Source organism: Montipora capricornis, chromosome 9 (assembly GCF_036669925.1).
Source record: "Montipora capricornis isolate CH-2021 chromosome 9, ASM3666992v2, whole genome shotgun sequence".
Classification (NCBI taxonomy): Eukaryota; Metazoa; Cnidaria; class Anthozoa; order Scleractinia; family Acroporidae; genus Montipora; species Montipora capricornis.
In genome coordinates this window covers 40,413,976-40,425,425 of record NC_090891.1, presented here as the reverse complement: position 1 = coordinate 40,425,425, position 11,450 = coordinate 40,413,976, and the positions used below count along the sequence as shown (strand labels likewise).

The 11,450-nt window shown below is 40.4% G+C and overlaps 1 protein-coding gene across 1 annotated transcript in view; it reads right to left on the bottom strand.

The window, feature by feature from the left end:
* The window catches only part of LOC138017591 (uncharacterized), a 30,232-nt gene extending 19,288 nt beyond the window's left edge, over positions 1-10,944 (bottom strand). The window contains exons 1-7 of the mRNA XM_068864634.1: positions 10,879-10,944; positions 10,721-10,794; positions 10,513-10,616; positions 8,994-10,285; positions 5,860-6,006; positions 4,242-4,396; positions 1,472-2,017 (exon numbers count right to left, since the gene is read on the bottom strand). Coding sequence (XP_068720735.1) covers positions 1,472-2,017; positions 4,242-4,396; positions 5,860-6,006; positions 8,994-10,285; positions 10,513-10,616; positions 10,721-10,794; positions 10,879-10,881 — 2,321 coding nt within the window. The 5' untranslated portion in view covers positions 10,882-10,944. The remainder of the gene's footprint in view (positions 1-1,471; positions 2,018-4,241; positions 4,397-5,859; positions 6,007-8,993; positions 10,286-10,512; positions 10,617-10,720; positions 10,795-10,878) is intronic.
* Between the last annotated feature and the right edge of the window lie 506 nt (positions 10,945-11,450).

Below are 11,450 nucleotides of genomic sequence, written 5' to 3'. Positions count from 1 at the left end.
CTCCAAAATCTTTGCATAAGCATCGTTTTCATTTTCTCTTGGGACTTGTAATGGTCCCAAGAGAAACTGGAAACAAAGCTTATGCAAATTTTGGAAGGACAAACAAAGTGGATTATGGTATTTTTGATAGTGGCTAATTCAGATCTCCCGGGAATAAAATTCTTTTTGTGTTGTATTTGCATTATAATGTAGCATTCATATTTAAATGAAATGGAAATACCTGGAACAAAACATTTTATTTCCAAAAGTTTTGAATTAGGTACAACATCGAGTTAGCCGATTTGGTCTATAGGACGTTTTCAACCAATCTCTGGAGACAGCAATAACAATAGATAAATGTGTGACTTCTGGTGAACGAACGAAAGAAGCTAATGAGAGATGTTTTGTTTTCCACCACTCACATGGCGGGGATAACGTCACGTGAAAACCTCCTATTCCTGAACAGACGCAGGGCAACACGGAATCAATTCGTTAAACAGAATCAAACAGAAGTTGGAGCAAATGATCAGCGGAAGCCGTTTGCCCAAGCCCTTCCTGACGGCATTAACTGTTCTTTATAACGGAGGAATTAAAAATGTTAGCTATATCTATACATGGAGGAAAAATTTATGACTTAAGAGAATTCCTCTTAAAAATGGTGAAAGCTACCTTAATTGCGAAATGTTATTAAAATATACCAGAATCTTTTCGAGGCTTACATCTACAACAAAAGAAATAGTCATTTTTGCTAGGCTGATATTTACATTCATGTGTTCTTGTTTTTTTAAAAATCATTTCCTTTAAAACAGAACTGTAATTCTTGGTCACGGATACAAGTACAAGCCTTCTTATAAGTCTTCTTTTTTTATTCTAGGGAACTAATCTGTTACTAAAATAATAATTACGATGATACGATACGATGATAAAAACTTCTCTATTGCTTTGGACAACTATTCTTGAGCCTGAGTTTGTTAAAATGCTTGGAAGACTACGGGTGATTGGACTCTTAACAGCCAAAAATTGGAAAATAGGAAATATGTCTAGGTAATTAACCATATTTACATAAATTGCTGCCCCCCCCCCCCCCCCAACCCTGTTTTACAACGCCAATGAAAAGTGTGAACCCCTAAAGAAAACGATAATCTCAAATAATCAATAATTTCTATTCACAACGAAGAAGATATTTCCTCATATGTACAATAAACGTGTCTATCTAGTTTGATCATCAAAAGCCTTTTCACGACTGCTTAATTTAGCAACGTTACGAGACGTGATTGGCTTAAAAATTCCGCGCCACATCCGCGCAGCCGGGCGTTTTCTCGCGCTTCGCGACGGCTTCATGACGTTCCTTTTCGCTGAGACTGGTTCAGTTCAATCTCAACATCTGTTGTGATAGGTTTCAGTTAATTATAAGTAATTACTTCCGTTTCCGTTATGCGACACTTCAAACGGACAACTTGGTTCTCGGGTCGCTGGCTGCCGTGCTCATAACGTTGAATCTATCTTTTGACTAAGTTCAACGAGCTCCGTCAAGGATTCTTCATCCAATCCAATTAGGGAAGCTTCGCCATTCAAGTTTCCTTTGCCATTATCATCATCCTCGGCATCTTCGTTGTCATTTTCATCGATGCTCAGTTCACCCCGCTTCAAGTGAAGTGGCTTGAAAACCGGGCACAGCGATGGCAGAGTAGTCCGTCTCCGCTTTTTCTTGCTCTCATCTTCTTCAAGACTTTCCAATTTCTCGTTAAAGTAAACGGCATCGATTGAGCTTATCCTCCTCGGGGGAACTTTACTCGGGTTCGAGGGATGAAGATCAGCTGGCACTGTCTCGCTCCTTCTCTTGGCCGTGGGAGAATGTGAAGGAGAGTTGATCGGCGATCGGAACATGCAGATGCTATTGGGAGCAACAGAGGCTGCGATATCGATAACTGAAGGCCTACTCTCCGCGTGCTTGCTTCTTGTAAGAAAGAAACACGTCAAAGGATTCGGGATTTCGGTGTTGGGAGTGAAATCAAACTCTTTAGACTTCTGAAGATAACTGAAAAAAAAAAAAAAAAGAAAAATACACGTAATGGATTATTTCAGTTTACGAAAACGTGAAGTCTTTCAGAGGAAATGTCCTTCTTTTTGGACATAGTTTGATGCTATTCGTCTTTGAATTGTGACATTTAAGCTACATGATTCAGGCAGCGTTTACACGAACGCGGTTTTTATTTACATCGACACGTTTTCACGACCGTGAAACGGCGTCAAAATCAATGCAGTTTGGACGTGTTTACACGGAGTCGTTTTGGGAGTGTTTAGGTCTTGTCGAACTTGTTCCCAGGCACACATCACAGAAATTTCGCAAGCTAAAATAGAAATTGTATTCAACCGATGCGGTTTCGCCGTTCATACGACAGATCAACCCGCCGTATTGTTTTCCAAACGGTCCGCTTTTGGCAGCGTTTTCAAATCGACCCGGTTTCCGTAATAGTCTTGATTGGGTGTCGTGTAAGCCGAAACCGCTTCTGTGACTGAGCCGCCGCGCACCTGTGGCTCGGTGGGTTGAGCACCGGGCTGCCATACAGGAAGTCATGAGCTCCGGCCGGACCAACACTCAGGGTTGTAAAATAACTGAGAATAACGTGCTACCTTTGTAAGTACACCAGCAAATGGTTAGACTTTCAAGTCATCCCGGATAAGGACTATAAACAGTAGGCTTCGTCTCAGAACCTTTCAGTCCTGTTAATCAGCAATGTGGGACGTTATAGAGCCCGCGCATTGTTTGTGTAGAGTAGGGGGAGGGGAGGGGGGTGTTATAGTCTGTTCTCCTTTCATATGCGTGCGTGGTTTGGGTGGGTGTGTGAGATCGAATATGGACTTCTAGCGGCTGCCAGAGGCGCCTTTAAAAGCTGACGTCCGATCTCACCCTGGGCTAGAGAAAGACTTGTAAACCACCATGAGACTTTGTGATATGTTAAGTACATAAATCCTAAAACCATACATTTGTCATATTTGCTTTCACTCACTCTAAACATGGGACACCTTCAAGTTAACAACAAGATGTATATCGAAATTTATCGTTACGTCACCCATTGTTCTTGATGACAGATATCCATAGCTCAGAAGTCTCGATCGGCGATGGAATGCGACCCACCTATTTTCAGTATAATCTGTTTTTAGGGTGGATACTGCTATATTGACTTTTGCGGGAAAAAACGCGGCGGTGTTGTTTTCCTCGCGCAATCCATGATTTTGCATTAAGCATGCACGAGCAATCCCTGGTGCGGGTTGATTGTAGACCAATCAGAGTCGTTGTGGTCATCAGACCCAATCTGATTGGCCATAATCTGACGGTACCCGTATTCTAAAATAAGACAATAGAAAGATTTAGGATCGCGTGTACGTGAAACGGTAAGCGTCGATTTGCCGTTTCACGTTTCACGTATAAGGTTGTTTACGTTTCACGTAGAAGGTTGTAACTTTAGCTTCGCGTGACCCACGGAAACTCGACTATTTAGTTACTAAAAAGCAAAAACAAAACTCGGAGTATTTTCAAACATTGTTTGTAGAAAAAGACGCTGTAGAGGTTTTGCACGGCAGCCATGTTGCATGGCAGGAACAATAGATTCTGTCTCCTATGGGAACAAATGTTCTTTTTAATGCAAAACATTTTCATTGTCCCTGCCATGCAACATGGCTTTCGCGCAAAACCTCTATATAAAATGAAAATCCTTACCCGGCAAATTTTGAGAGTTTCGATGAAGCTGTTTTGTAGGTCAACAGAAAGTCAACGTGAGTTCGTGAAGAAAATTGCGGCAGGGAGTCAAGTTATGAACTATCTATAACCATGAAACTTAATTCTTCCTCCTTTGGTATAACGGAAAATGGTTTTGGGGTACTTTTTTCCGCAAACAACTTCTTATGTAGAAGAAAACGCGAAGAAAATTTCACGTATATGGCAAACACGAAAATGCCTACTTTCACGTAGAAACGGCAAGAGGCAGCCAGCAAACGTACAAAATGGCGGGAAAATCATGGTCACGTGGTCACTTTTGCCGTTCGCCTTTCACGTAAACGCGTGACGCTAAATCTCTCTAATACAGTAAACTGATGGGCCAAGTCTAAATGAGATAGATCAACTAGAAGTTATTACCTGCTGGAACTGACGATGGTGTCTTTTATTCTCTGGTTGGCAAGTTAAAATACCGAAGGAAATTTGAGGTCAATGTTTGAAAAACAAAAAACGTAAAGCTAAGGAATATATTTTCTCCTCTAACCGTTTCGTTTCACAGCTGACGTTAATGGATCCTGGTTTACTGCCCGACTCCATCTTGTTTGCTAAGGTGACAGTGCTACCAAACAAACAGTAGCGGGGCATCATTTTTCCAACTACACCGGCCATGACTGAACCAGAATGAATTCCAATGCGAATCTGATGGACAAAAACGAAAGAATTGGCGTAAACCTCTGTGACAAGTAAAACAGAAAGTAGCCACTAATAAAAAGAAGGGGGATATTCTGTGAGCGCGTGTCATCTTTAATTGGGTTTTTACTAGCCTGTAATTTGAAAGACGTCACAAACCGCCGTGATTTCACCGCAAAGTGATTGCAAATTAATGTTGAACTTTGAACCTTCGTTCTAAAGTGGTCATACTTTGACGCTTCAGCTCTTCTCCCTTCAACTGTTTGGCCTTGGCCTTCAGCCGGCAGAAGATCGATTGCTTTTCTACGTTTTCTCGCGGTAATAAAGCTTACAACGCGAAGATTCCATCATTTCTAACAACTGAGTTATCGGTGAGGCAACGACAACGCAGTTTAATTCCAAGACATACAGAGGGCACAAAATTCCCCAAGCGAAACGGATTGTAATAATACGAATACTCATCTCGATACAATGAGAAATAATAGGCAAGGCGAGATGTTATTGGGCCACTGACGGAGACGGCAAGTGAACATTTCCCAGGCCAGAATATGGGCGGGTCTCTGTCAGATTTTTGAACTAATTGTAACAAAAGATATTGGCGTGCATCTACAATCCACAATATTGCTCTCCCCACGAAAAGCAAACATGGTTTATCATTGTTATCTCCAAATTTCGCTTTTTATCCGGCTGACGGGCAAGATGCGCAAAGTTATCAAAAATAGCAGCAGCTTGGACCCACGACCGTGATGTGAGGGGCATGGGTCTATTCTCGATGTGATGTCACAAACTGCTTTGCAATGTAAAAGTTCTTTGAAAACAGGAATGTAAAGCAGTTTGTGACGTAAAATCGAGAGCAAACCCACGCTTTTCACATCATGGTCGTGGGTCTAAATTACTGCTAGTTCTGCCAAGTTTACGTGGCTAGCGCGTCACAGAAAAAGTAGAATTCTGGGCCCGGTTCCTCGAAAGCCGATTAACGCTAATCTAAGATTAAAAATTAACCAAGCAGTTTATTTCTCTACTCCCAAATGCTGTTCAACGCAGATTTTTCGCAGAACTTCACATGAGAAGACGTCAATCTTGAAAAACAAAAAGAAGCAAAAGAAACTTTCACCAAAAAGTTGAAAACGTGAAACAAAAGTTTACGTTAATCCCGGATTAAGTTAATCGGGTTTCGAGGAACCGGGCCCTGGGTAACAATGGTGACATATGTTTGTCTCGGATGGCGAGATTTATTTATTTATATTAGAAACGAAAAATATTTGAGTTTAGGTGCATTTTAGGCAATATAAGGAAAATAGTTGTCTTCGGTTGCCATTTGAGGCTTTAAACCGTCGAGTCCTTCAAGTTCCCCAATATTTTTCGGTGACATTCTTTCCCCTCCTCGACATCTTCGCATTAAATGTCCGCCGCTGCCGTCGTTGTCGAGCCTGAACTAGCCGAAACTCCCTGCAATATATCGTTGTCCATACCTTGATTGGTTCTTTGTCAACGGGTGACAACACCTTCTGTGCAGCCTCCATCATTGCGCACGCCATATGAGCCACCTTCTCTGCATGGTTGTCGCACGGCTTGGGAAGACCGCCAACGACCATGTAAGCGTCACCAATTGTCTCTACCTACACCACGGCCAGATTTCAAGATCATTAAAATGTAATCATTGTTTTTAACTTTTTTGAAGTGATTTTAAAAGCCGCCAGCCTTCAATTCGAGATCCCTTTTCATACGAAAAAAATCATCTGCCGGGGGCCTTTATAACGGTACTTGGATGTTCACTATCAGTAACATTTTTTCCGATTTCTCAGCTGTTAACTTGGCCATCTTAGCGGGTGTCGAAGTAAAGCAGTACTCGTGCGAGGAAGGGGCGCGCGTCTTCGCCCTCGCAAGTGCGAGGCTTTCTTGCTTTGCAACAAAAATGATCTTTGACGCATCGTTATAGAATAGCAAACTGATTCCTCTCAGCTGACAGATAATTGGCATTTTACACCTATACAGATAATTAAAGGCCGCCAACGAGATGTAAGTCTCTCCAATGCTTATAACAGCAGACAAAGAAAGAACAACAGCACTAATAAACAATTAATTAAGTTTGTGCAATATCCGGAAACTGATTATCATAATTGAAGTAAATATCATCAAACAAAGTCGACGCTGGTAGCATTTATCGAGACCTTGATTATATCGAAATATCACAAAAAAGAGAAAACATATTTATTATAAACTATTGTTACACATTGTTTTTAAACAACAACGAACTGCAGCACCGGACTCGCCTGACTTCTCTCGTTCGGAAATCCTGTCTAACGCCCGCAACCAAAATATAAAGACAATTATTAGACTCGATCTTTTCGGCTCCGGAAAATCAAAGTCTCTTGGATTCACAGTAAACTCGTTGCCATTAAAAAAAAAAAAAGTAGGCGTTGATTGGTCAGAAGGTAGAGAAATCACGCGCCAGTGGATATCTTGCGCATATCTACAAATTGTGATTTATCAGTAGCGCGATCTATGTTTTTGAACACCAGGAGCCAAATCCAGTGAAGATAGGCGTAAGCCGAGGGCAGCGTGTAGTTATTAAAAAGACTGTCGATAATGAAGACCCTGGTGACTACACAACACAAACAAATGGCCCCAAAAAGCAACAGACCAGTGTCCCATGAAAGCCGATTTAGAGAGATTAGAGGATGTAATGACATGATTAGTATATCAAATATGAAGTTTAGTCCCTCTGAGTTTTGCCCATATGGCAACATGGTACCAGAAGTTCAACGTCTCACCTCATTCCATTGCGGATAAGAAAATGGATCCAAATTTACAGCGAGCGATAAATCAAGCCACTAAATCCTGTTTATCCCTTTCGGATTAAGATATATCAGTCGCAAATCTATCCCCGTGAGGATAATGTTTACGAAATGGGCAGATTCCGGCCAACAAATTTAATTTCATTGCCACATTTTATTACTGTGATTCTCAGAATAGAATTCGTGCGGCAAATTTTAGAATTAAAGCCAATCAAATGTTTATCAAGGCAATATTTTCAATATTTGTTGATCAAGATAAGTTCCACCAGCAACTACTTTGCAATTTGTGACGAATTTCTTTCTTCTTAATTTTGGGTCACCGTGCGAGTTCTTGGCGTTTTTTTTTTTTTTTGTGGGCGAATTTTAAGTGTTTTAAATTGCCATACCGAAGCAAAGTACGTCGTGGCCAAGATGACAAATCTGACAACTTTCACTGAACAATGATCTTTCCCTTATTAACTTTATGTAGACGTTGAAAAATTCGTTTCGTGTTCAGTGCGTTTGCCTAGTTTATAACACCTTCATTCACTTCCAAGAATTTCTCCTTCATTTTATGCCTCCACTGTTCTTGGAGCTTCAAATCGTATAATTCATGGATTATCTTCTTCAGTGTCTTCTCGGATTGAAAGCTATTCCTCATTAGCTTCTTTTGGCGATTGGCGATGTTTTTCTTCAGAAAAAAAAAATCGTGCGTTTTTCAGATATCTTCCGTGCAAAAGTGGATTCACAAAATGGAAGGCCATATATTTTGATAAAGCAACCGGCAGAGCAATATCTCCAAACAACTAAGTATGAACGAGCCGAACTTTTTATTCCCTCTGATGAAATGAGCTTAGTTTTTTAGTGGGCAGAATGAGTTTTATGGGCAGTAACAAAGAAAGTCTCGATCTTTTGAAGTTATTTTCTCTTTCGACTAAAAGAAAAAGAACCATGGCATTTTATTAGTCATTCATTGCAAAATTCAAAGACAAAATCATTTGCTTTGAAAAATTAATTCGCTCGACAAAAGCCCGGACAATTTTTCCATAGTAATAACAATTACTAAAATTTCTTATCCTTCCGCTCAAGACTCTTAATGTAAATACATTTGCGACTAAGCATAAAGAGATCAAAAAACGCACGACTTTAAGCGTTAAACTTTAAAACCGTATCGAACGTTTTTAGGCACATCAGCATTTACGAAGGAAACTGCTCTTTGAAAAAAATATTTGGTAAAATGAGTCTCTTCCTAAATAATGTCTTCCTGTCTGCGAAATATTGTCCAACAAATGAACCGATCAAACGCTTTATGACAACAATAAAATCAGAGGGGATAGATTTGCATAAAGTATTTAAAGTAATCGAGGCAGTTGAGGAAATATTTTTTAAAGCAGGAGTTTGTGGCGAACCCCTATTTTTTAAATTGTAAATTATTAAGCGTGGAAAATAAACGAAAGTTTGTGTTTTATTGATAACTTCTGGGAGGAATCGAATTCATTTACAAGGCCCCTTATCGAAAAAGGTGAAAAAAGAGATCAAAAAACGTACTAAAATTGAAAGCGACGACTGAATTGTGTTTGTTTTATGGCAAAAATTTGATTAGCACATACCCCTCAATTGACAACGCTGGTCAAAACAATGTTATAAAGAGGATGGAAGGGCGGGAGGTCTTTTTCAAGAAGTGCGGCTAGCAAACATCGCGCAGCAACGCCTGCTTTTTTATAGCTCAGTCTGTAAACAAATAGTCAATAGTTACAATGGAAGTGTCGGCTTTTTGTACAATGGAAAGATTTAAAAGACTAAAGGTAGTTTACTTAAAGCATACCAACCTTGTAAACGTCGTTCATTCCACTTAGCATGTCAAAATAGGTGTACAGTTTGTTCAGCAGTCTTACAATATCCATGGGGACAATTTTGTCATCTGAACATAACGCAGTAAAACCGACTATGTCGCTGAACAATATTGTAACAATCTTGTAGTTTTCCGCTGGGACGGGCTGGTTCAACCGCAGTTTGGCAGCGACCTCTTTGGGGAGAATCGAATGTAGCAATTCGTCAGTTTGTCGCTTGTTCTCTGTCAATTTGCTCTCTAGTTTTCGCAAATCGTTGCTAGTTTCTTCTAACCTTTCCACTAGTTCTCTCTCGGCTCTTCTAGCGTGTGACATGAAGATAAGATCTCGTGTGGCATCGTGTACAGGGATATCGCTGTAGAAAATTCCCAGCTGCTTTAGAAAACCCACACTGGAAACTCTTGGCGAGCACAAAAATAGAATGCAATCACTTTTGGGTACGTAGATCATTTGTCCCTTGAGGCGTAACACCGGGATGGCATTGTGAGGGCCTTGGCTATACGAATTTGTTACTGAATTAGATAGAGTATCGGCACTCATTCTAAGAGCGGGTTGTTTTACGGTGGCGATGAAAACTGTGTTTATATGAGATAGAACAGCTTCAAATGTGAACTCCATTCGTGGTCGAGTAAGCTCAAACGCCTCTTTGAACAAGAAAGGAATTGTAAAGCTTTTGTTTAGGACTCGTGTCATCGCAACCCCAGCTTGCGTCACGCTGAGTTTTCTATCAAACATAAGGTGAAAAGGAAACGCTTTACAAAACGATAAAAGATTGATTTCCCTCCGTGGTCTTTTCACCACCTTCTCGCTTTCTTCCAAATGTGATTCTCGTTTGTCAGTCAACGTGTTTAAATCAAAAGTTTGCAAGCCAAGTTTAGAATGTCCCCCATGTTTACAACCGGTTTCCATGATGGCGAACACAACGTGGTCGCAACCATCCGACCGAGATTGCTGTACGTTCACTACCACCTCGGTATTAAGCATATCCTTTGCGACCGCTTTGACTAACCCGATCACAATATGCTCGAGTCCCTGTCTTTTTGAATAATAATGCAGAAGCAATGTCCCGTCTGATGTTTCCGTGCATCGAAATGAAGGTGCTTCCATCCCGGGGTAGATGGTGGCAAGATGATCATGAAGTGCGTCCAGATTGCACAAAAAATCCCGCAAATTTCTTCCCAAAACTTTCAAAATTCGATCATAACCAGACTGGACGCAGTAGGCCAGAAAGTGTGCCCCGAACGCTTCCAAAACATCATTCAATTTGAGATCTGAAAATGCAAAGCAGTTTTAGAGTCAAAGATAATCTTTTGAGTGGACTTTTAAATGGTATTTTTTCGTTTGACCTTTGCAAGCACAAGCGGAGACTAATATTTCAAGAAGATTTGTATCAGCTCGCAAAACAGAGAGGATCTCATCCCTTACTTATCAATATTACACGGCAAACCGGCAGAGACAACAATTTTACGATATTTTTCTGTTTAGTAGTTTCACATACCTAAAGTTTCGCAAGCCGCTGCAACTAAGCTGAGTGTCTCCTCGTCATCGTAGATTTTGTGAATGAGATAAGAACCTCCATCAAGTTCCACGCCAGCTTTCTCGCTAAGGAAGGAAAAAAAAAACGATGAAAATAATTTTCTCTTCCCGCAGAGGTCACCTACCTCGGCATCGTTTGAACACAGCAATGCAAAATGATTAAAACTCACATTATCGACATCCAAACATCTTGGCCAAACTTGCTGATTACAAGATCTGCGAGAGCGCAGTGTATAAATCCATACTGTAAAGAAAGAGCGGGATAATTTAGTCTAAATACCTTCAAAAACTTCAGGTTAAGTTGGTTGAAGGGATCAAAGATTCTTACCATATTTTGGCGTACGATCCTAGCATTGATTGCCGTCGACTAATTTGTGACTTGCTAATGATTTTTGCTACACTGTTTGTATTGTTTTGTCACGTGGCATTCAAATATGCTAAAGCTTCTGACCGCACCAATCAGATGGATTTAGTTAATAAACAGGGGAATACGATTGTCACAATATCCTCTCTTGGGGTTCAAAGCAAGACAAATCATGAGCGACCAGAGAGTACCTGGTGCAAGCCGATAGTTTTACCCCAACGAAATTGCGGTCTTAATTATTGAATTTTTTAAGCTCTTTTTAAGCTTTAAGTTATCAAACGATCAAACAAACTCCATTGGTGTGGTCGGACAATACTGTCTGTATTCCGCATTATATTGAAGTTGGCGTTCTGCTTTCTTCAATGGCCTTGTTTAATTTCCGAATTTCTGATTTTCATCTTACAGTTGGCGATAAGCTAATTTCGATATCTTGGCACATTCCAGGCGCTCGGTTAGATTACCGTTCGCAACTATAATGACCATTAACACGCGTCATTAACTAATACAAAAATAATGTTGATATTCTAAGAGCTCTC